The 24,844-nt window shown below is 47.7% G+C and overlaps 1 protein-coding gene across 2 annotated transcripts; it reads right to left on the bottom strand.

Moving 5' to 3' along the window:
* Positions 1 to 4,652: 4,652 nt before the first annotated feature.
* On the bottom strand, positions 4,653 to 23,703 carry LOC308483642 (FXYD domain-containing ion transport regulator 7-like). Of its 2 annotated transcripts, none has more exons than XM_081017702.1 (6): positions 23,516 to 23,703; positions 9,720 to 9,752; positions 9,259 to 9,333; positions 7,068 to 7,101; positions 6,918 to 6,952; positions 4,653 to 5,468 (listed from the first exon to the last, which is right to left on the bottom strand). In XM_081017702.1, exons 1-6 carry the CDS (start codon positions 23,541 to 23,543, stop codon positions 5,449 to 5,451), a joined length of 225 nt encoding a protein of 74 aa, XP_080873828.1. In that variant the 5' UTR covers positions 23,544 to 23,703; the 3' UTR covers positions 4,653 to 5,448. The 2 variants fall into 2 exon arrangements, with proteins under 2 accessions (XP_080873828.1, XP_080873827.1); XM_081017701.1 differs by lacking the exon at positions 23,516 to 23,703 and adding an exon at positions 14,923 to 16,315.
* Positions 23,704 to 24,844: the final 1,141 nt, after the last annotated feature.

The raw sequence follows: 24,844 nt of genomic DNA, 5'->3' as shown, positions 1-24,844 counted from the left end.
ATTTTTTTAAAAAAACCAAAAGTCGCCCACAAGAATCTGCCTGTTTTTTCTTGCTTCTCCTTAAGCCCGGAACTTCTTCCCAGAAAGGACACAGAGAGTCCTGCCTGTTTTCCTTCTTCCAAAACTCAGCTGAGCCGAAAAGGGGACATTGTGTACTTAGGGTAGCCAATTATGAGGATTCGAATCACCAGCCGCAAGGACAAAAGAGAGTGCCCATTTGCATAATATCTGCACGTGGTAATTTACATGCAAATATTTAAATTTAAGAAACAATGGCTGTGCTTTCAGGAGAAGCAGAGTGCATCTCGCCATAGCGGGGGGGGGGGGCACCAGGGGACGTTTGCAGCTGCCTCTTTGGTCTGTTGACCAGGATGGGAAACTTCAAAGACCCTTCTGCTCCCCTTTGGGTGGTTCCTTATTTTTAAACTAGTCTTGGGCTCGGCAGGCCTCAAATGGAGGAGATCTTCAAGCAAAGGACTGCCTCTAACAGCCCTCCAAAACGTTGTGAGAATGTTTAGTAGGATTAGTATTGGTTTTAGCTGAACATAAAATTGGGGAAAGTTTGGGTCATAGTGATTTGACTGAGGGCTTTGCTACCAAGGCGGCTCAAAAAAGTTCATTTCATTAAATAGGGAACTAGAGAATTTACAGTGGTACCTCGGGTTAAGTACTTAATTCGTTCCGGAGGTCCGTTCTTAACCTGAAACTGTTCTTAACCTGAAGCACCACTTTAGCTAATGGGGCCTCCCACTGCCGCCATGCCACCGGAGCACGATTTCTGTTCTCATCCTGAAGCAAAGTTCTTAACCCGAGGTACTATTTCTCGGTTAGTGGAGTCTGTAACCTGAAGCATCTGTAACCTGAAGCGTATGTAACCTGAAGCGTATGCAACCTGAGGTACCACTGTACTCGTATAGGATTAATCATTATGGCAATTTTATCAGTGAACTGGTTATCACCAACTCACCATATGCTCCTCCTACTAATATGATTTTTAAAGAGGTTTGGTTTGGGGGGGGGGGCTGTTTCTGTTTACGTACGAGTACCACATGTGAAGGTCACAGCTTGCTTCTTCTCGTGACCTGCATTCATGTATTTAGAGTGCATTAAGTGATATTCTCCACCCCAGTTGTAATAAAAAATTGACCCTGATGGAACGTATTGTGATACAATCAGCCTTACTTTCATTTTAACTTCCTGTATAGAAATTAGTGAAATGTTATGCTTGACTTATTTTCGTACCTTTAAAGGGGATCCAAATGACATTGCCCATGGTCCCCCAAACCAGAGGGGGCCCCCACTGCCCCATAGCTCCCCACTTGAGAACAAGAGAAAAGATGCTGGATGAGGCTGATGGGAGTTGTGGTCCAGAACAGCTGGAGGGCACCAGTGTGGGGAAAGGGAGCCTAGCCAACCAGATTACTCAGGTCTAATAAAGCTAATTCAAAAAGGAGGCAAATTCTGTTTGGCCTCAGGGTCATCCTGCAGCCAAATCTGATTGGCTAGGTAATGACCTGCTGGTTCACTATAGGCTGATGGGGAGGATGGGGTTGCTAGGGTGAGAGGCAGTGGCATTTGGAGGGGTCTGGGAAAGCCCCCTTTGCACAATGAGAGCGAGCTTGCAAACTTGGACACCTGTGATGGCATTAGGGTAGAATTATGTGGTGCTTTTTTGCATGTGATGATCCTCACCGGTACAGAGGACCATCGTTTCTTTTCTTGCTACCCATGGCAACTCTTGTGTGTGGGCACCCATGGCGCTTTTATCAAGATATGTGTACCAGCATCTCATATTTCTACTCCCCCAAAGCACCGGAATTACACGTTATCTTGGCAGCCATGGCTGCATTCACAATGTGGGTTTCTCCGCCTGGCTCAGCAGGTGAGATCATTCAGAATATGGAGCATTAGCTTTATTGGATTTGTGAATTACTTCCCATTATATAAAGTCCCAAGTATAGCTGGGAATTGGTACCTAAAGGGAAGCAAGTGAGACCCTGGTCGCTAAAGAGAGCAGCACATTTTTCTTGCAATCTCAGGGGAGGAGGCCCCACATCACTGGATATATTTAGAGGCATGGCTCAGCCCCTGGATCCAGGTTTTTTACAGACTGAGGGCTCATCCACATTTCTGTTTGCCCCACTACTCCCCTCCCCTCTGGGTAAACCTGCTCTTTTCTGCTGAACTGGAGTAAATGTCAATTGGGTTTTCCCACAGATTGCTGTTTGTTCTGATTTAGCACTAAAGAGCAGGTTTTCAGTGGGAAAGCGGCGGGGCAGAGGCAAAACTGCTCAGTTGGTGCTGAGCGTGGTGCTGATAATGCCAAGCTTTCAGGTTCGCTCCCTGTATATTCCTGCATTGCAGGGGGGTGGACTAGATGACCCTAAGGGTCCCTTCCGACTCTACAATTCTATTATTCTATTTTAGGCAAATTGCATACAGACCCGTGCCTAGGAAGTACAGGACAAGCAGGAAACTGCTCAGATCCTTGTCTTCTAGGCACAGGACAAGCGGAAGTGTGGATTGGCCCTTGTTGGCAGCGCGGCAGCCACACGCACCCTCTCAATTTGCCTCTTTCTGTATGTGTTCTGTTCCTCTTTCTCCTGATCATGGCAATTTACCAGGCCGCGGCCCAGGCAGCTGCTCATTCATCCCTTCCTTAGTTAAGGATGCCAGGATGTTCCAAGAATGGCTGGTGGGTTTTTTCCACCTCCCCCATCGCCACAATAACGCTGATTAGATGGTCCAGGGTTGCCAACTGGCCGCAAAACAAAGCTGCCTGTGCCGTTCTTCTGCAGCCTAAGATGCAGCCAGTTGGCAGGTGAAACACTTCACACCGTGGAGAGGAGCACATTCAGCTGCTCGTTTCTGCTGACCAAGCCAATGTTAAAAGCCAGCGGAAAAATAAAAACAAAAAGAGGGCATCTCAATAAGAAGATCAAGGCCTTTTCTTCTCCGAAGGGTCTGACTAAACGTTGCAATTAAACGCATTATTGCATTTAACATATCTGGGCCGTGTTTTTTATTTGTTTTTGTGTTTTTTCAAAAATAGCAGCTGTCATGGCACACCGTAACTTTATTTAATGTTCTCCATTCTCGGGCTGAGATCTGCCTTCTCCACCAGCTCTTACCTGTACAGTGGTGCCCCGCAAAACGAAAAACTCGCTAGACGAAAGAGTTTTCCGTTTTTTGAGTCGTTCCGCAAGACGAATTTCCCTATGTGCTTGCTTCGCAAGACGAAACGTCTTGCGAGTTCTTGCGAGTTTGTTTCCTTTTTCTTAAAGCCGCTAAGCCGTTAATAGCCGCTAAGCCGCTAATAGCCGTGCTTCGCAAGACGAAAAAACCGCAAGACGAAGAGACTCGCGGAATGGATTAATTTCATCTTGCGAGGCACCACTGTATCAGGAAGGAAGACACATTTGGGGCCAATTGTAGCTTTCCCTCCACACATGGCAAGTAGCAGCTTTGAGAAGTGGGGGGCAATTTTTCATCAGATTAACACATCCCTTCCTATGGCCTTGATTCCGATCAGAAGATCTGTGGTTCGAATCCATGCAATGGGTTGAGCTCCTGTTGCTCTGTCCTAGCTTCTGCCAACCTAGCAGTTTAAAGGCATACCAGTGCAAGTAAATAAATAGGTACCACTGCGGCGGGAAGGTAAACGGCGTTTCCGTGAGCTCTGGCACTTGTCACGGTGTTCCATTGCACCAGAAGTGGTTTAGTCATGCTGGCCACATGACCCGGAAAGCTGTCTGTGGACAAATGCCGGCTCCGTCACCTGAAAGTGAGATGAGCACCGCAACCTTTGACTGGACTTAACCATCCAGGGGTCCTTTACCTTTTCTGCCTGACCCTAATCAGCCCCTCCCAAAGCCGCCATTTTAAAAGGCATCGTAAGTGCAACTCCACATTTAATACAAAGGATTGTTTCCAACATTAGGCCCACTGGGATTAATTAACATGAGAAATTTACGTCCATTAATTTCTATGAGTGCACTCCACATAGAACTTAGCTGCCTACAACCTGGTGTGTAGCTTATTCCTTAGTTCTAGTGAATTATTATTATTATTATTATTATTATTATTATTAATGCCCCGCACATCTGGCTGGGTTTCCCCAGCCACTCTGGGTGGCTCCCAACAGAGATTAAAAACAGAATAAAACACCAGACATTAAAAACTTCCCTAAACAGGGCTGCCTTCAGATGTCTTCTAAAAGTCAGGTAGTTGTTTATTTCCTTGACATTTGGTGGGAGGGCGTTCCACAGGGCGGGCGCCACTACCGAGAAGGCCCACTGCCTGGTTCCCTGTAACCTCACTTCTCGCAGGAGTGGAAGATCAGTAAAAAAAAAGAGGGGGTAGAACTCAGCTCTTTTAGAATCCAAATCCTGCCACTTATGCAGCAAGCTCAGAATTGCAGATCCCAAGACAGCTTGGAATCATAGACTTGTAGAGTTGGGAAGGACCCTGAGGATCATCTAAGTCTAACCCCCCTGCAATGCAGGAATATGCATTTGTCCCACACGGGGAATTGAACCTGCAACCTTGGTGTTATCGGCACCATGCTCTACCCCACTGAGCTACCCAGTAGTGAGATGGAACTTTTGAGCCCATTAGGGTAACAACAAACAAAACAAAGCAAGCGAGTCTAGTTAGAAAAAAACAACCCACGTTTATTGATTGGTCAAAGTTTGCTCCATGCTTGGATGAGAGACACGGAGATGTGGATGGTACAGCAAGGAGAAGCTGTGAGCAGCGCCCCCTGGGGGAAGTGGAGTGTATGCCACAAAAGCAAGCCCTCCCTCGCTCCTTTTTATTCCTTCGGCTGGCCCTATCCTTGGCTTCACAGGTGGCCCAACACCACCACCCCACCCCAAAAAAGCGTCCTGGTTTCTAGCACTGGGGCAGATTGGCTCTTGGGTAGAATACCCGTCCCCCTTGTGGCTATCGTGGTCACTGGACTTCTTCTTTTTTTTCTTACAACGTAGCGGGAGGCACATAAAGCAAAGCAGCAGCAGCTATGGGGGGGTTAATATGCCCAGAAGCAAGGGGGCATCGCTGGGGGGGGCGTGGTGTGGCATGGGGTGGGTGTTACCCAGAGGGTGGCAGCAGGCAGCGTTATTGCAGTTTAAAGGGACCCTGTTTTGGGGGTTATGGGAACCAGCCCCCAGCGGGGTGGGTGCCAGCTGAAATAGACAGGCAGAGGGACTTTGCTACCTCATGGCCTGTGTAGCGCCCCCAACCCCGCCCAGGTGCCCGCCCCCGTCATGCAATGGAAGCGCAAGAGCTAACTGGTTATAAAATTGCCCCTCCCTTGTCGAGGATAGAACGGAGAGCCCCTCCCCCTCCCAGGCAGTCGGTGCCAAGGTGCCAAGGTCTCAGGAGAAATGTTCCTGGGCGCAGTTCATCCCCCAGCCAGTCGGGAGCAGCAGAGATTTGCGAGGGCACCTACACACCACCGGCTGGAGCTGGAAGAGAGAAGGAGAAGAAGGAGAGAGGGAGAGTTTGAGAGAAGAGTGGCAGTGGCCGTGGCAAGATGGAGAGAGACGAATCCTAGCATTCGGGAGCCCTGGCAAACAATGTCTCCCTGTAGGCTTCCCAGCTGCTGCAGGAATCGTGCTCTCCGTTGCCATGGCGTCACCATAGAGTCCTCAGCATCCCCTCCGACGTCAGCAAACTCCATGGTAACGGAAGGTGGGCGGGAGGTTACCTCAGGTGTGGGAGCTTCAAGCCGCCCTCCCTCTCACAATTTCCTCAATGCCTCCGTAAGGCGAAGGTGAAGGGGGCAGAGAAGCAGGCACCTTCGCATGTGCGCAAACACAGATCGGCGGCGGGGGGGGGGCTGTTTTCGCCTTGGCGAAACGCCCTGGCCACTTTGAGGCGGTAGCTGTTCTTACAGGGGTCTGACCGCATCCTGGCAAATCCAGCTTGCACCATTGAAGTGGATTCGGCCCTCTTGTGCAGCAGGGCCCATTCCCCCTCCCCCCAAAATATTTATTTTTATTAATTTATTTTTGCAGTAAGGAAAGGGATGTGCTGGAAACTGAGGTAATGGCTGCTTTTGAAGCAACGTTGTCTAACCTCTCTGGGAAGAAATCAGAATGAATGTCTAATAAACGTGACCTCTCTTATGGGTAAAATATGGCGGTTCAGGTGGACCCCTGGCAGTGGAGGCTGGTCTGTTAGGGCATACATATGAGGCACTGCCCTGCCAACCTCAGTCTGCACCTCAGACAGCCCCCTTCTGCCTGCCTTAGCACCCAGTCCGGGGTGCAGGGAAGGGCTCTGGCTGTCAGCTTCCTCCTCCTTAGTCTCACATACCCGTCAACTGCCCTGGAAAAAAACAGGACATCCCTTTTTTTCTTACGAGAGGACAGTGGCCCAAGTGGCCATCATGATCTCACACTATTTCACCATTTTTGGGCATGGCGCACAGAATTTGCATTTCAGGGCACCCCAAAACTCATGTTTTTGGGTGCTGTGCCTGAAAACAGTGCTTTGGGAGGGGGCTGCAATCTCACGCAGGTCACGTGACTCGCTTGAGACCCAGAAGATGGTGTCCCAGATTCAGGCCATGCCATGCTGGAAGATATGGTCTCAGTGTAGCATTTGTAGAACTCAACAGGGAAGAGGATGAGGATAAAACGAGAATTAGTTGGCTTCGCTTGTCATTGGCTCTGGCTTCACCTATTGGTGTCTCTGGCGCCCCCTACTGTTGGCCTCCGTACTGCCTATCCTACCAGTCCCAATGCACCAGCCACCACTGACCCCTGGTCTGCTTTTAAGTAGATTGAAAATAGAGAGAGAGGTTGTGTTCCCTGCTAGGTTTGCACAAGGCTACACACACAAACAGGCCCTACACACACAAACTTGCCCTGTGCCTCCCTCCCTCCCTCCCAAGGCCACGTCACACTTACTAGGAGTCTTGCCCGATGCCCTGGGGTCCGACAGGCTGCAGAGATGAAGACACAGAAAAGGGAACAAGTGAATAGGGATGAAGGGCACAACGTTTGAGGAGGAGGGACGTCAGGGATGAAGACGAGAGAAGGTGGTCAGGAAGCACCTACCTGGGGTCAGATTTTTTGCACTTGAACTTTTTACCTGCAGCAGGAGGGAAAAAGAGAGAGCAAAGTATTAATGGAAGGGAAGGGCTGGGAGGCTGCAACAACGATCCTGTCTTGCTATCTGGTGGGAAGAATTGTCATTCATAAATAAATAAAAATACTACTGGGGGCTGTAACAAAACGTTGCAGCGTAACATCGCCCTATTATTCAAGGCTGCTTCCCAGCTGGAAGAGGAGCCATGTAGTGCTGTTCAGAGCTCTCAGCATGAGTATAGCATGGTCTAGAGTGGAGGAAAGGACCCCCCTTCTCAAAACACACGGTAGACCCACGAGCCTCAGCTGTACTTTGTAGTGAAATGTGGTTCTGATTTAGGACTGGAGCATTCAGATGAGCTGAACTTGGGCATTTTGTAGCTCTATAGTGAAAGGTGGGTGAGTGTCTTGATAATGAGAAAGGGGAAGGGCACCCTTTTTCATGCCTGAAAGATCTGTGCACAATGTAGGCAAACTAGCTTGTTAACTTTACAGTTTGCATCAACCCCCCCCCACCCCTCCCACCATCTATCACCTTGTCTAGATAAACCTAATAGGGGCTTTAGCAAGGCAATTAACTCTTCTCCTCTCATTATCCCAGTTTCCTTCCTTCCTCCACTCTTTCAACTGCCACCTCAATATTCAGCACAGTCCTGAAAGGTCAGACAGGTCCTTAACAGGCTGCTATTAAAAAGTATTTTCCTTTTCATATTTTGTTTGTTTATGAAAAGATTACAGCTGTGTCATAAAATATAAGGTTATTGCTTGACAATAAAACTTAAAACGCTATTTAAATACAGTACAAAATAATCATTAAGGTGATTGGCTAATCAATAATGTTTTTAATGACTGCAAAGGCCTGTCAGCCTAAAACGGTCTTCCTCAATCACTGCTGGAGGAGAAACTAAATGACTGTCATCTAGCTAAGGCCAGTCAGGGGTCTGTAACTAACAGAGCTCCTCTGGATGGCCTCAGTGACAAATGTATATATGCACCTTCCACATATACCTAGGGAGATCCCTTGGTTAACCCTTTCCCTTCCAATGAAACCCCCCTGAAGCTGCTATTTGCCCTGGAAGTTGAGAAGTCACTGCTCCAGGCCCATCGCATGCAGCTGTATCTTGCATTTCTGTATCTCACAATGGATAAGGTTATCTATGATCTGGGATGAAAATAATAAGCAGAATTCTTTGTATTCGTGTCCCGAAAGCACGCTTCTCATAGGCAAATGGTTGGCCATTGTGAGAACAGGATGTTGGACCTTTGGTCTGACCCAGCAAAGCTCTTCTTATGTTGCTATGTATAAACACGATGCAGAATATGACTAAATTTGCTTATGTTACATTCTTTTATCTACCTATCATGTGTGCCCCACCCTTCTTCCATGAAGCTTAGAGTATTGCTGGGGATTCACCACACCACCACAACAACAACAACAACAACAACCCTGTGAGTTATGTTAAGCTGAGGGAAGGGCCATGACAAGGACCAACACCATTGGTTCAATGGAACAGCTCATGCCTTGATGACTGAAGGTCCCAACATTCAATCTCCAGCATATCTACTTTAAAAGATCAAGTAATAGGAGATGGGAAAGACATCTCCATGAGTTTCTGGAGAGCTGCTTCCAACCAAGGGAGACAACCCTGGACTGGAATGCATAGGAGTCTTGACTTGATATAAAATACCTTCCCATGACTGGTCCAAAATCAACCAATGAGCTTTGTGGCTGAACAGGGATATGGATGTTGGTCAAAGTTCAACATGCTAGCCACTGCATCACTGTGGCATCTCATATATGTTGCTTCTACTAGTCACTGGAGGGGATGAGCAGAGAGCTATTGTGGGCTCCTAATCCCCTGGCACCTCTGGCATCAAAAGTTTCCTGAGATGTTACTTCTAGAACCTTGTAGACAGGAAGGAAGGAAGGAAGGAAGGAAGGAAGGAAGGAAGGAAGGAAGGCTAGATTCTTCAGTAGCTGCTGATTCCGTTGGCTGATACAGGTATCTGCATTTGGGTAGTTTGTCTTCAGAATAGGGCAGATATTGGACCTAAGTAAAATATCAGAACTGGGAGCTGAGGGAACCAGACAGGGAGGCCAGTGTAGGAGCCAAGAGAGGCATAAAGGAAGCATACATCAATAAAAAAAGAAGTGACTCACTCAGTGCTATCAAGATTCCCAGCACAAACATGACGATGGCCAAGACCAGTCCCACTGTGCGCAGCGTATCATAGTCTGGAAGGGTAATGGAGCTGGTCAGAATGTACGATGTTCATGGTCACCCAAGCACCCAAACCAAGATGCCTTAGATGCCGTATTTGCCACCCAAAGACATGCCCCGCCTCTCCCTGTAAAACCCAGGCACCGCCACCCTTGCACCCCAACATCTTAACATCCCCACCTAGAGTTGGAAGGGACTCCCGAGGGGCAGCCAACTCCCTACAATATCTCTTCCTTCTCGTGTGGGGCAAAAGGATCTCCAGGTAAATTCTTCTCAGAGCAGATCCCATTGAGAATAGTGGAGCCAAGTTAGCCATGCTCAGTAATTTCAGTGGGTCTACTTTGGGTATGACACAACCCTCACACCCAGCGACTGTGCTGCATTTTACAACATTACTCACCATAGGTGAAGGGGTCCATGTGGCTGCTGTTATCTGGGGAGAAAACAGAGAGTGAGAGTACAGTGAGCAACCAGGCCTATTGTGCATTTCATTTCATTGTCTGGTAAATCATTGTCTTGGGTAATGTCGTACCCAATAGGGTTCACTAAAAACAATGGCTTAAATAAATGTTGTGTAGTTCATTCCTGCATCCACTATGTGGATAGTGTCATTATACTCATTAGTCACTAGGTGGCGCTGGGCTTAGTTGTGCCTGGGTATTGCCATGCATTTCCTGTTGCTGTCCTGTTCTTATTTAAGAGAGATGCTAAAAGCTATTGCCTATCTTCTTCTAAGCATCCTCTAAGCCTTCTACATTTCTCAGTTTAGGGAACACAATCTGGTGAATCTGAAGTCACTGGTTCCCTTCAAACCGTTTGACACAGGATGTGCCATGAAGTGAGTCTAGCAGTGACCAGGACACTGAGTTGGAGGCTACAGCATCACTGCCCAAGGAGCTGCACCAGGTTCCTGGCTGGTGCTTAAGAAGGTGCTGAAACCCAAAGCTACCAGGCAGGAGCCCACATAAGAAGAGACCTGCTGGGTCAGGCCAAAGGCCCATTTAGTCCAACATCCTGTTCTCACAGTGGCCAACCAGATGCCTGTGGAAGCCCCCAAGCAGGATATGAATGTTGTAGTAGTAGTAGTAGTAATAATAATAATAATAATAATAATAATAATAATACATTTTATTTATATCCCGCCCTCCCCAGCTGAAGCCGGGCTCAGGGCGGTTAACAACAATCAAATAATCAAACAATCAAATAATCCAACATTCTAAAAACATTTCATTATAAAAATTAATTAAAATCAAATTAATGGTAACCGTTAAGCAAAATTCTGTGCAGGTTGCCAGAGGAGGGAGTCAGGCTGCGCCCTGACCAAAGGCCTGGTGGAACAACTCTGTCTTGCAGGCCCTGCGGAAAGATGTCAGGTCCCGCAGGGCCCTAGTCTCTTGTGACAGAGCGTTCCACCAGATTGGAGCCGCAGCCGAGAAAGCCCTGGCTCTAGTTGAGGCCAGCCTAACCTCTCTGAGGCCTGGGACCTTCAGGATGTTTTTATTTGCAGACCGTAGGTTCCTCTGTGGGGCACACCAGGAGAGGCGGTCCCGTAGGTACGATGGTCCTAGGCCGTATAGGGCTTTAAAGGTAGCCCCCTCCCCACTTGTGATTCCCAGCATGCTGCCTCCAGCAGTAAAGGCAAAACATAGCCAGAATGTCTAGTAGATAGTGATGGCCTCACCATCCATGAATTTGTCTAACCCTCTTTGAAAACCATCAAGCTTGGTGGTCATCGCTACATCTAAATCAGGTGTCGTAGAACCAGAACTAGGATTCTCAAGAGCAATTTGCCCTGAGCTTGAGGAACAAACTGACTCCCACACTACCTCACCGTAGTTCAGGGCTTGGGAACATTTTTCAGGCCAAAGGTCTCATTGCCTTCTGGGACGGTGGTAGGAGGGGCCAGAAGCAAACGTGGGTGGAGCCATGAATGTACATGTTACCTTGGTATAGCAGACTACCTCCTATACGCACATGCACACACTCTTCTCTTTCATCCAGGCAAGAAAGAGGCAGGATCAGAGTTTAAGGACAAATTCCAGACAGGCAAAAGCATCCAAGGAAGGTGCAAAGTAGGGCTGGTGAGGGGTGTGTCCTGGAGAGAGGGTGTGGCATGGGGAGAGTCCCAAGGACCAGAGAAAGAGGCTTGGAGGAGTGCATTTGCTCCTTTGGCCAGAGGTGTCCCACCCCTGTTCTTCAAAAGGAGTGGACTGGAGAAAGAAGCTCAAAGGGCCCCTTCCACACCTTGTCACTGGGAGCTCTCCTTGGTGCTGTTGAAGCAAATTGCTTCCTAGTGGTGTTAACAACTAACCTGCTTTACTGCCTTGTGTAGATCAAGACAGGATTCGAGCGTAGCATGAGTGGGTTCAAATAGGATTGCCAGGTATCGTTCTTCTAACTTCATAAGATCTAAAGCAATGAGTGATGCTATAACAGCTGGGTTTTTTGACCATGGTCCTCCACTCACTAAGCTCTTCTACCCTACCTGTTATTCAGCAAAGCTGTAAGTTGTCCTTGATGCAGTAAGTGGGAAAGGAGGGGAGGTAGTGGGACCAATGGGCAGTGGGTTGAGAGGTACAGCGACTGGAGCTGCTTTCAACCTTTTAAAGATAACAGGTATGAATTGACACCTATCACTTGCTTCCAGGCCAGGATGGGATTTCTGCCATTGTAGAATGAAGAACACATTTTTTCTAAGAATTGACCATTAAGTGCCTGCCTCTGCATGTATATATAGCAACTCTGGTTGGGAGTGTTTTGCTTCTGATCCTAAGATGTTTTGATACCTGATTGGAAAATTCAAATGGTGTCCCCTCCCCATGGTAAAAAAAAATGTGAATAGCTGGCGGTTTGACATCCTTTAGTATTGCCTACAATTTGAGGCAACTGCCTTAATCTTCCTAATTTTATTTATTTGTGTTTATTTCCTTATAATGATGTATTGTGTTTCTTCCATCATTGAACCCAAGGCATCACCCTTCCAGAAATGGACCAGACTTGGACCTGTCTAGCTTCAGTAAGGCCGTGGTCCCACGTTCCTTCAGACTATATCATGGCATCTAATGGAAGGGCAGGCCCTAGTTCTCCAAACAGTGGTCTTGGACCACATTGGGTAGCATCTTTTAACAATGCAATTCTGGATGCTGCCTCTGATCTGGAAATGTGGTTCTGGTCTTGTGCATTCCCCCAAAAGGTGTGCAATTGGAGGGAAATAAATCTTGCAAAAGAGTACCTTTTTCTTGAGCGGTACAGAAAGCGTTTTGCTTGTTGTGCAAGTGGTCCCGTGAAGAAGGAAAAGATGGGAGTCGAACAGTACTGCAACCTGCCATCTAATCTAATCACACTTTCAGTGGATCATGAAGGCCCTTATAGGTTCCTGCCCTTTGGTGTTCTGGGTATGCAGAGCCTATACACTCAAACCAGTTTCTAAACCTCTTTAGCGGCTGAAGTTCCCGACTAAGGAACTCTGTGAACTCTTGTTCTGGCGAAGGGTCTGGTCTCTCTTAACGCAAACTTCCCAGTACCTTCCAAAAATGCCAGTTCCCATGATCCTTCAGAAGAGACTTGGAGAGTAAAACCAGTTTCAAATTGGTTTTAATTTTGCAGTGTAGACGTGCCCTGATAATGATTCAAACAGTACTGTCAAGACAGGACAGAGTGACACTGACTCATCAGGGAGTCTGGGGTGCTTACAGGCAATGGTGGATCCTTTTAACTCGGTGGCAGGGCACCTGCATTGAATGCAGAAGGCCACAGGTTCAATCCCTGGTATTGCCAGTTAAAAGGATTTACCAGCAGGTGATGGGGGAGACCTCTCTGCCTGTGAGGAACATCGTTGACAGCTCCTTGCAACTCGAAATATTGCCACGTTTCTGACTTATGGGGGGGTGGATCACATTCCACATAGAGGGCAAATCTAAGCTGCCCCAGCGATTGGCCACAGAGGCCATTTTCAGAATGCCAGGGCCTTAGAACAAGGAACACCATCAAGAGTGACTGTGGGCGTATACAGAGTGCCTTTCCCTCACCAGTAACTAATCACACACAGCCATCCATCTAGGCTTCAGTGAAAGAGGTTCTAGGCTAGAGGTTATGACTTCAAACACATTTCCAGCAAACATGACATCCCACAGGTGTTTGGCCAACAGAGGTCTAGACACATCACATTGAGACAGTGTTCATTCTCCTCACCACCAATGGTGTCTTGGCCGCTTGATATAATTTCAGCCATATTTTCAGGAAAGGCAGATAAATGCAGATCTCCCATATTCTCCAGCTTCTTGTGACCCATACATGAGCCAAACAGCCCTCAACTTGAGAAAATCCTTGGGAAGGCGGTGTGGTGCAATGGTTAGAGTGCTGGACTAGGATCTGGGAAATTGGGATTCAAAGCCCTATTCAGCCATGAAGCTCCCTGGGTGAGCTTTAGCGAGTCACTGTCTCTCAGCCCAGCCTACCTCACAGGGTTGTTGTGAGGATGGAACAGGGAGGGAAAAGAAGCACCTGGGCCATCTTGAGCTCCTTCGAGGGGAAAAGTGGGATAAATTAATACATTTTTTAAAAAATCATCTGCATAGCCAAAGATAACCCAGCTGCACAAATATTCACACCTGCCCACTCTGACATTTCTTCCACCTTTTTGTAAAGGCCACTCACCTCACACACAGAATGTCATTTGACCACCCCCCCCCCCGGAAAAAACCCTCCCCAATTCTCTGCACCATCAACCTCTCCCTCTATCCATCCCTTTTGGTGCAAAACCTGATATGCCCCAGATTTCCAAATGGAGCTGCTATGTCTTTTAGGAGCAACACAAAAAGAGAAAATACCAGCTGCTGCAACTTCTCCCGATATATATTTATACTTCAGGCAGCAGGCAGCTTTCTCTGCTACGGCTGGAAGTGACGTTAAAATCGAGAGTTAACAAGACACACGCACACCGGTTTTCACTTGCTCCCTTCTCCCATTCTCAAACGTGCCCCCTCCCACTGCCCCCCTAAGTCAAATCGCCACCTATGCCCCTCCTCTAAGAGCAGATCTCGGCTCCATCATTCTGGGTTATTGGGAGCAAAGGCCTGCTTCAAGTGCCCCTACCTCTTATTAAACAAACCCACCCTACCCGTCCCGGTCACCTGCATAAGTGATTCCTTCTCTCTCCCCCCTTCCCCCCCCCCCCCGCCCAAACCTATCTGCAGAATATAGGTAGGGAGAGGGCTCCAAAGTGCTTGATGCAAGATTGAGGGCGGTTGCTGCTGCAGCGCAGGGACTGCGGATGAATAATGCAAACTCCAATGCAGGGGATGGGGAGTTGCCATGGAGACAGGACACCGCATAGCCGGGCGCAGTGTCTTAATCCGCTGCCAGGGCTAGGAGGGGGCAGCTGAGGAGACAGGATGCTCGCTTGGGGAGCCACGCAGCTGGCGCCTTGCCAGCTGTCGACAGGAAACTTTCCTAGCTGGGGCTCCTCCTGCTCCCCACCACGAAACAAGCACCCCTCGTTTTTTTAAACCCACAACTGCCCTGCCAGTGGAAGGCTGGCGAATGAAAACGACCACCCGTGTCCTCAGATCCCCTCTTGCGCTCCCAAGAGTCCCATCTCTCACCCTTCCTGCTTCCCTCTGCCCCTCCTGTAGCCCCTGCGGCCTGTCCAGGAATCCAGGGGGCCAGACAGGAGGCTGGCGTGTGGGTCAAGCTCCCCCACCGCTGAGTCAGCAGGTTTCCCAGAAAGTTCTGGAAGCCGGCCAGGGAAACACCCTGCAGACAGCAATAACCAGGGCAGCCGCATAGATAAAGGGAGAGGCGCTTCCCAGAGATGCTTATTAAATGGAGAAGCATTTCTTTCTCTCTCTCTCCTTCTCCCCACAATACCTCCTGCCACAATCAGACCGTGGATGTCCTCGCCTGCCCACCAAAATCAAAGCAGCCTATGAGGCTGGTGCTCTGCAGTGCTGAAGATGCCTAGGAATTCTGTTTAAAGTGCTGACCCTGTTCAGAATTTGGGATTCGAGGTTGGAAGGTGGAGGTGGGGTGTTTGTGGCTCCAGGCCAGCCCCTCAGAAGTCCTTGAAGTAAAACAGCATTTCTTTGGCTGGCAGATTCTTGTTGGGCAGGGGTCCAGGATAATGCCGGTGGTAGGTTAAGGACTGTGAGCATTTGGAAAGGTAATTCTGCATCTGAAAACTGCCTGAGGCAGGAACTCTTAATAGGCAACAATATCTGCTCTGATAGGATAAGCATTAGTGGTGCGTTGACCACAAGCAGTTTCATTCTGGGCTAGACGGCTCCAGTAATTAAGTCACAGAGCCTGTTCTCAGAATGCCAGAGCTCGGCCCTAGAAACGCAATTAAGATCAGTGGCCCTAAGCATGTGCAGAGTGCCTTTCCCTCATCAGTGACTCAGCCTGCCACCTAGGCTTAAGTAGAAGAGTTCCAAGTTGGCGGGGTTGTGGTATGATTTCAGACACGATTTGTACACTACAAATCTAAACTGAGCAGTAACTAATGTAGCTTCCCCCAAGGATTCTGGGAATTGCAGTTTTGTGAGTGTGCAAAGAACCCTCTTTTAGGGGCCCCAGTGCATCTTCACATTATAGTTCCAGAGTTAATGGTTGGTAATCATGACAGCTAAGCAGGCTTGAAACCAGTTTACATGTGTAGTCCATATTTTAGTCTGGCCCCACTTTAAAAATTAAGCTCTGATCACAAGTCTATCCTGTGCATAGGAACTAGCTTTGGGTAATGATGATGAGTCTTATTATTGTTGCTATTGCAAATACTGTTTAAAGGTTCGTTGTAGAGCAGAAACAAATGTCGGAGAGGACTTCAGTCTCCAGCAGATTCTAATCTGAATTTGTTTATAAAACCTGCCCATCGGATTGTTTTTCACTACACCCAGCTATGGAGACTGTTGGATACTTAGTTTTTAAGGTGCAGAGATGTTGACTTTAGCAAGAATACTTAATATTGCCTTAAAACTCACCTACAAAAATCAGCTCATGTTTTTTAAATGCCATAATCATTTGAATTTCAGAAGCAAAACTGGATCGTCTGAACTTTTTAAAAAAATCAAATCTGAATACAGAGGTGTTAATGAATTCCAAATTTGTGTGAATTTCATTTCATCTGTTACTCTAATGCGAAGTCGTCAATGGGCTCAGAGGGTGGTCCTAGACAACTCACTATGGTTTAACTTGACTTCTCCAGCTCTGACATGGAAGTAATAAAGCAGGAGCCTACAGGCTTCTTATGAGGCTCAGTGAGATAAGGACTGTAAAATACTTCAAATGAGAAGTAATACATTAATTATGAGTCACCAATATTATTCTGCAAAGTAGTATCTCCTTAAAATTGTGGATAGGCAGGCAAGAGCTTTGATGGAGGAACTGTCTCATTTATCATGGTATGAGCAAGACAGCCAGTTGTTACTGGATAGGTTCTGGAGAGGATCAGCTAAGGAACAGATTTGGGGGGATTGGGCTCTAGTGGCATAGGAGGACTCATGCTTCAAGGTGACACAGAACTCTTCAGCAGGCAAATTGAAGAGTTCTGTCACACATTTAAAAAATTGTGCACTTGTCCAAAAGGTCCCTCTATTTGTCAGGAACCTTTCAGCAAACAATGGAGCTTTTCACCTCAAATAATTCCCCATCGGTCACAAATAGCAACCACTTCTCATGAATATGCAAACATCCAGCACTACACATAAGTGACAGGTTTCTCTGCTGGTGAAAAATAGCAGCAGAAATATCAGAGGAAGTCTCTGTTGGTGTCACAAGACATGTCCTCATGATCAACTACCACAATTTTCTGAAATCCTTAATATCCTTTAAACCACTCTGTTTGACCACAAAATCAAGGTGGCTAAGAATGCCCTCCATCCACCCAAATTCAAATTATGTGTTCAGTGGCTATTGCTGACCGCAGAAACAAACCTAGCAATTCAGCCCTACACATTCCAAGCCTATAATCAGAAATAAACCCCACTGAGTTCAACTCCCAGGTAAGTGGGCCCAGGAATGCAGCCTAAATGTTTCCACATTCAGTAACTTGGGTTAAAAACCAAGGAGGTTAGTGCACCCGTGGGTATCTGAATTCACATGGAATTTACTTCCTACCTGTTTTCCCTAGTAAATCTGAGGCCCTTTTCCGTGTACCTCCTCTATGAGAGGTTCTGAGGCTGGCAACAACACAAGAATTGGCCTTTTCTGCAGCAGCTCCCCGTTTGTGGAATGCTCTCCCCAGGGAGGTTCATGAGGCATCTTCATTATATACCGTATATTTTAAGGCACCAGGCGAAAACATTCCTCTTCAACCAGGCCTTTGGCTGAGTAATATTCTGCAGCCTTTTAAATGTTTTTGAGCAAGGTGGGGTTATTAATAAAGATGATGATGATGACGATTATATTATTTATTCCCCACCCATCTGGCTAAGTTGTTTCGTTACTTCTGTTTTAACTATTTCTTTGTGCTCTTATCTTGTATTGTTATCTTGTGAGCTGCCCTGAGATCTTTTGATGAAGGGAAGTATATCTATCTATCTATCTATCTATCTATCTATCTATCTATCTATCTATCTATATCTATCTATCATCTATCTATCTATCTATCTATCTATCTATCTATCTATCTATCATCTACTATCTATATCTATCTATCTATCTATCTATCATCTATCTATCAAACAAACAAACAAATATGTGGGTAAATCTATGGCTGTACGGTTTTGCAGCTGTCCAAACTTGCCAAGGGAAGCTTCCTCCTAGAGGCTGAGAGGGGAAAGGCTTTCTCAAACGTTACACAAGTGATTTTCAAAGGATAGGTAGCCTGGGAATGCAAGAGTTCCAAAAGGGGATACAGTATTTATTTAACTCACTGGTTTGGGGTGGGGAGTGGGGAGAGGACTTTACCAATGGACAAACAGCAGCCACACTTCTCGCAGGGCATACATGAAAAATGCAAACAGATGTGCAGGTAAGTAACTAACAGCCAGTGCTCACATTCAGGAATCTGGTAGGTGCTTATCACAAGCCGTTTAGGGACTACTGTGCCCGGTACATTTATTTTAGCCCTGAGCAAATTGCTTTAAGCATACACCTAAATATCTAAAGAATGAATGCAACCAGGGCTGGATTTAGGTTTGATGACGCCCTGAGCTACTGAAGGTAATGGGGCCCTTTATATGTCCAGCTGTCCTTTGTCAACAACAAATTGTCACTGTTTCTTGTGTTGCATATATGCTATATGGTGATTTATGGACCTAATAGGTATCTAAAGCCATTTGCACATAACAAAATATGTATTTTATCAAAGTAATTGATATAGAAATGAGCAAACCAAGCTAGGAGCCTACACAAAACACTGTTGCTGTATGTAGGTTTTATTTTACTTGTTTTTTATCTCATATTTTGGAAATGTACATCCAGTTGTTTTTTCTTTAATTTTTTTTTTTGGGCCCCCAAGAGAGTGGGGCTCTAGGCTATAGCTTGTTTAGCATATACATAAATCCAGCACTGAATGCAACAAAATTTCGCATCATGCAAGCACGCTTGGCAAGGAGCTGCGATTGTCTGGCTCTCCCTGTTGACTGCTGCGGACTACACAAACTTAAGTTTGCCACTGCAAATGGCCCTGAGCAGCTGAGTTACTAAGCAGGCGCATAACCTTCTGTGGCTGGGATCGATGCATATAGCAAACAATAACCTTTCCTGACTCCCTCCAACTTCCCAGCCTGCGTGCAGGAAAGCACATCACCTTGGCCTGGGCAGAGAGGGCAGTTCCATCACGATGAGGAGGAGGGGAACTGTTGCAGACTGCTGGATGCATGCATGCATGCACGAACACACACAAAAGCACACCCTGTACGCTCGCCTTCCCTAGTAAACAGACGTACATCTTTCCTAGAACGCCTGCAGACTGGTGGCTGGTCCAAAAGTCCCTCCCAAGCAACACCTTATTCACCAATATATCCTGCCACAGGGTCATATTTCCCGAGTGTATTACAACCACACTTCAAACAGGGGAGATGGTCACACACATTTTGAGCATTATGTGTAACAGAGGCTTGTTCCCTTGCTTTGTACCTGGCGAACATCCCATTTATGAAACTGCAGGTACCCTAGTTGTTGGTTCACATGGAGGAGGGGGAAAATAGGAAGCTGCCTTCTGCAGAGTGAGGCCACTGGTCTGTCTAGCTCAGGGGTCAGCAACCTTTTTCAGCTGTGGGCCGGTCCACCATCCCCCAGACCATGTGGTGGGCCGGACTATATGGGGGGGGGGGGATGAACAAATTCCTATGACCCATAAATAACCCAGACATGCATTTTAAATAAAAGCACACATTCTACTTATGTAAAAACACCAGGCAGACCCCACAAATAACCCAGAGATGCATTTTAAATCAAAGGACACATTCTACTCATGTAAAAACACGCTGATTCCCGGACCATCCTTGGGCTGGATTGAGAAGGCGATTGGGCCACATCCAGCCCACGGGCCTTAGGTTGCCTACCCCTGGTCTACACTGACTGGCAGCATCTCTCCACGATTTCAATCAGGGAATCTCTTGTACCTGGGAATACTGGGGACTGAAACTGGAACCTCTTGCATTTGAAGCAGATCCTCTACCACTTAGATACGGTCCTTCCCCAAGGGCTACGGAGACCTTCCAGCAACAATCTACACATTCTAAGTTAGCTCTATGCACATCCTCCCCCCCATGTTAAATGGAGAAGGAGAAGGAGAGATACTGTGCTCTTGACCCCACCAGCCTGTCACCCCAATGGCTGAGCATTCAACATCACTACGAACCGCGCATGTCCACAGCTGCAACAGCCTTGACAGCTACAAACTGGATCAAGCAAATGAAAAGAGCTTAGATTTGATTAGGGAGCCAGATAATACTCAGCACAAACCATAATTTAATACTTAAAACACAGCCCATAAAATATTCCAGAATAACTATTCACATTTGCAGGGGGGGTGGAATGTATATACAGGGGGTTGTTGTTGTTTTCTGCAGAGGATGGAAGTAACTATTCCCCATAGACTCTGCCTACTGCATTGATCCAGTTGCAAGCCTTAAGACCAATAAAACAAGATACGTACTGGTAACATTTTCTTGTTTTAAAACCAAGAGGATTGGTAATGAAAAGAATCAGGGAAGGGAGTCCTAAAACTGGAGAACCAGAAATCCAGGCATATCATCCAAAAATAGGCAGTGCTTCAATTGCAGGGAGAGAGTCTGTCCCCCTTAGCCTTTTCGACGGCCATTTCAGCTTCTGTTTTTAGAAATATATTGAGGGGGTATGATTTAGCTGAAATTGGAGGAAGTCAGCAGTGGGGCTTGTAGGTTTCCTTAAGGGTGCTCCAACCCTATACAACATTTAGAAGACACCTGAAGGCAGCCCTGTATAGGGAGGTTGTGAAGGTTTAATGTTTTATTATATTTTTCTATGTGTTGGAAGCTGCCCGGGGTGGCTGGGGCAACCCAGAAAATATTTGTTGTTATTATTATTATTACTACCCCCTACTCAATTGAGTAGAAGAACCTTATGCATGTACACACACAGCACATGTAATACCACATGTGTGACCACTAGGTGACAGCATGGCTGGCAGACATATGGAGTGTTTGGTGTGGGGTGTTTCCTGGGGAGGTGGAATGTATTCATGCCCCTATTGTCAATTGTTGTCTCATCCTTAGCACCTAACTCCTATGTATGTTTACCTGCCAAGTGCTTTCCTGATTCCTCATGGGAACTAGGAACATCCATCACTACCAGGCCCCAAATGTACGGGACAAACTAGATACCATGGCCATGCACTCAAATGCACAGAATCGCAGATCTCGCCCTCTTGCAAACACCCACTCAATACAACATACACACCCAGGAGAAAATGCCATTCATGCACACACACAAAACTAGCAGATGGTACAGCATACACACACAATCACACCATCTGCACCTAGCCTGAAACTTCACACACACAGTGGTAACATGGCATTCATAGAATCAGCTCAAGCATTCACCCTAACACACCCAGGACAACATCATTTATACAAATAAGCCAAGAGGATACAGCATCTGTTTTTGCTCCTGTCTACAATCGCATCCTAACCGAGACAACTTTTATATAGAGGAGATACTCCATTTAAATGAGCTATCCAGGCACATTAATGTAATAGATGTAAATTAGGGAGAGTGAGGTGTCAAGAAGGCTGTGTCTCTTCAGACTTCATGCCAAACCATGGTTTGCACCAGCCATCGTTTAGATCCCCAACCAGCTTGTGTTTTCAAACGTACAGCAGGCAAACCGTGGTTCAGAGTGGCTCGCTTGCTTTCCTTTTTCTGTCTGCTCAGCACTCTCTTTTCTGGGTGTACCAGCCCTTGGAGGTGGAACAGCAACTGTAACTGCAATTCATTCAGATCCATTACTGCAAATCGTAGTTTGAAAACCCATTACAAACCATGGTTTCTGATTCTGGTCCACGCAACACAGTTTCTCTGTGTGGGTTTCACGGGAAACTATGGCAAAGGTTCTCTAACCACGGTTTGGCATTGTGTCCGAAGAAGTGATTCTTAGCGTGTGTGGCTGGAGGGGCCAAAGTTCAGGCAGGGAGCCAATGCTTTGCATTCAGAAGGTCCTGAGTTCAGATTCCAATATTACCAGTTAAAAAGGGTCAGACAGTGGGGCAGGGGACCCTCTGTCTGAGATCTTTGAGATCTGCTGCTGGTCAGTTTACTGGACTGGGTGGACAAACAGTCTGACATGATACGAAGCATCATAGATGTGAGTGATATCATCTACAACAATTTCTGCAAAGAATCGACCACTCACTCACTCACTCACTCACAGACACACACACTCCTCTGCACCACAAGCAACTCTCAACACTGTCGAAGCCGGGAAAAGTAAACAGGGCATGTACACTGTGTACGCAGCACACAAACACAACTGACTGGGCATTCAGAGCTCTGCACAAACTCTCCCTCTCCCACCCCGCTGCCAACCCCCGCCATCAAAACAACCGCAGCATCCCTGCTTCTGCAAAGTTGCACATTCCATCCAAGCATCCAACCCCCTTGATGCACAGAGGCTGCCGCCGCTGCCGCTGGGCAGCATCCTGGTCCTCCCCGTGCTGTCAGTCAAACAGCAGCTGCAGAAGCTGATGACTTCAGGCTTCCCAGGACTGCAGTGAGCTGGGCAACATGCTATGTGACTGCAAACACACACACACACACAGAGCCCACACATTTAGCCCCTGCAGCGACTCCTCCCGGGGGAATTCTGCGGGGGGGGGGGGGAGAGAAGAGGAGGGGAGGCGAGGAAGGAAGCAAGCAAGCAAGCAAGCAAGCAGGAAGGCAACAGCTTCACACCTGCCTCTGCAGTCTCCAGTTAAGCAACAGCCACACATTGAGAAATGCCAGGGCAAAAGGTGCTCGCTCGCACACGGAGCACCTGCCGGCTCACAACAAACTGCCAACAGCCCCAGCCAAGGTTTCCTGGGGATGGTCCTGCAGCCCCCGCGGGACCGTCTCCCCATCGCAGCTGCTCCCCGGTGCCTCAAAGTTGCAGAAGCACAAGCGCTGCCGCCCCACTCCACCCCGCAACACACACACACACATACATACACATATCCTCCTCCCTCCTGATGTAAGGAATTGCAGGGAAAGGAGGGAGCGGGGCAGTTCAGTGCAGCCAGGGTTAGCGCAGTTTTCGACACCCAAATCGGAAGTTCTTTCGTCTGCTCCGGAGCGATTCCGGAGCAGGAGCAGCAGCTCCGGATTCCCGGCTCCTTCAAAGGAAATCTGCCGGTTCGTTTTTGCCCGGAGAAGCGAGTTTCGTTTGAACCAAGCGGGGCTTCCTTTTTTGCAGGCGCAAAGGAGTGGGTTTTGTGCGGGGTCTCCCATCAGCGCCCCACTTCTCCAATTTTTCTCTGCTTCTGGAAGGAAGCGGGTGGCTAAAACTCGGGCTATCTCAAAAAAAGTAATGTGGCGGGCAAATACCTAAACTACCCCCCGACCCAGAAAACTCATTGCCTCTGATTTCCAAGAAGGCTTCCTCCTGCCCCGCAATATCTAATCTTGGGCAAAGCGGGGGGCTGGACTAGATGAGCTTGTGGGGTGCCCCGCTCGGAAGCCCCCCTCACCCAGTCCTTGCCCCGTCTCCCCCGGAGGTGGGAGGGGGGCGAATCTCACCATGCAGGGGCGTCGGGGGGGTAGCCATGGTGGTGGTGGTGGTCGATGCGGTGACGCAGCTGCTCCTCTTCGCGGGTCCGATCCGTAGCCAAGAGCGAATGCGGCACAGCCCAGCTGGGAGGGAGAAGCGCTAAGACTGGCGTGAAGATGCGGGGCTGGCGGGTGTTTTTCCCCCTCTCTTCCTCCCCCCCCCCCTCGTTCCACGTGGGGAGGGAGGGGCCAGTGGAAAGTGAGAGGAGGATCGAGGAAGGAGGAGGTGGAAACCTCAGACCTTGGACTTGCTTCTTACCGCCCCACGCGCTCCATCCCAGGACCCTTAGGAAAGAGAACCCAGGAATCCTCCATGTGGTTCACACACACACACATAAGTTCCCAGCTCCCAAAATCACACCTCCTCTTCTTCCCTCACCCCCAGACAAGATGTAATAGTAGCCACTAGCTTAGAAGGTGGGGGGGGGGGGCAAATAACTTTTTCAAGCCTTTATTCGTTTAATGGATATGCCACTTTCTCCCAGTGTCCAAAGTAGTTCACAAGAGACATCAGCTACTTTTTATTTATTTGTGATTTAAAAAAAAAAAAAAATCCTTCAAAAATGCATGGCACAACTGAAAACAAGTACGTAAGGCAAAGTCAATAAATCAAATTTAATATTAGGATGAAATAATACAAGCAAGTGCAAGGTCAACGTTAACAGGGGAAAAGAACGCAACTCTCCATTACCGTATCCAGGTACATCAGCAGCACAAAAAGTGTGAGAGCCAGCAGGGTGTGACTGGTGCCATTTTTTTAATGCTGTGATGCTTCCAGCTGGACTGAAAGGAAGCAAGGTGGACTGGGAGTGTTAAACAGCAGGGTGGCTGGAGGCCCAGTGCTCTCTTTTTCTCACATTGCGGCAGCATGAAAGGGGAAGGGGTCCGCAATAGAGAAAGAAGAAAAGAAGGGTGCTGCAGGATCAGGCCAGGGGCCCATCTAGTTCAGCATCCTGTTCTCACTGTGGTCAACCAGATGCCCATATGAAGTCCACAAGCTGTACCTGAATGCAACAGCACCTCTCGCCTCCAGTGTGGTGTAGTGGTTAAGAGCGGTAGACTCGTAATCTGAGGAACCGGGTTCGCGTCTCCGCTCCTCCACATGCAGCTGCTGGGTGACCTTGGGCTAGTCACACTTCTCTGAAGTCTCTCAGCCTCACTCACCTCACAGAGTGTTTGTTGTGGGGGAGGAAGGGAAAGGAGATGGTTAGCTTTGAGACTCCTTTGGGTAGTGATAAAGCAGGATATCAAATCCAAACTCCCCCTCCTCCTCCTCCTCCTCCTCCTCCTCCTCCTCCT

Source organism: Podarcis pityusensis (assembly GCF_964106645.2).
Source record: "Podarcis pityusensis genome assembly, chromosome: 8".
NCBI lineage: Eukaryota > Metazoa > Chordata > Lepidosauria > Squamata > Lacertidae > Podarcis > Podarcis pityusensis.
This window is presented reverse-complemented; position numbering and strand designations above follow the sequence as displayed.

Excerpts from the sequence above, each read along its gene's own strand:
- LOC308483642 (XM_081017701.1), bottom strand. The coding sequence starts at position 15,154 with ATGCTTCTCCATTTAATAAGCATCTCTGGGAAGCGCCTCTCCCTTTAT. Across the intron at positions 9,334-9,719 it reads CATGGACCCCTTCACCTATG|ACTATGATACGCTGCGCACA; the intron begins GTGAGTAATGTT and ends TTACCCTTCCAG. Across the intron at positions 7,102-9,258 it reads GGGAATCTTGATAGCACTGA|GTAAAAAGTTCAAGTGCAAA; the intron begins GTGAGTCACTTC and ends CTCCTGCTGCAG.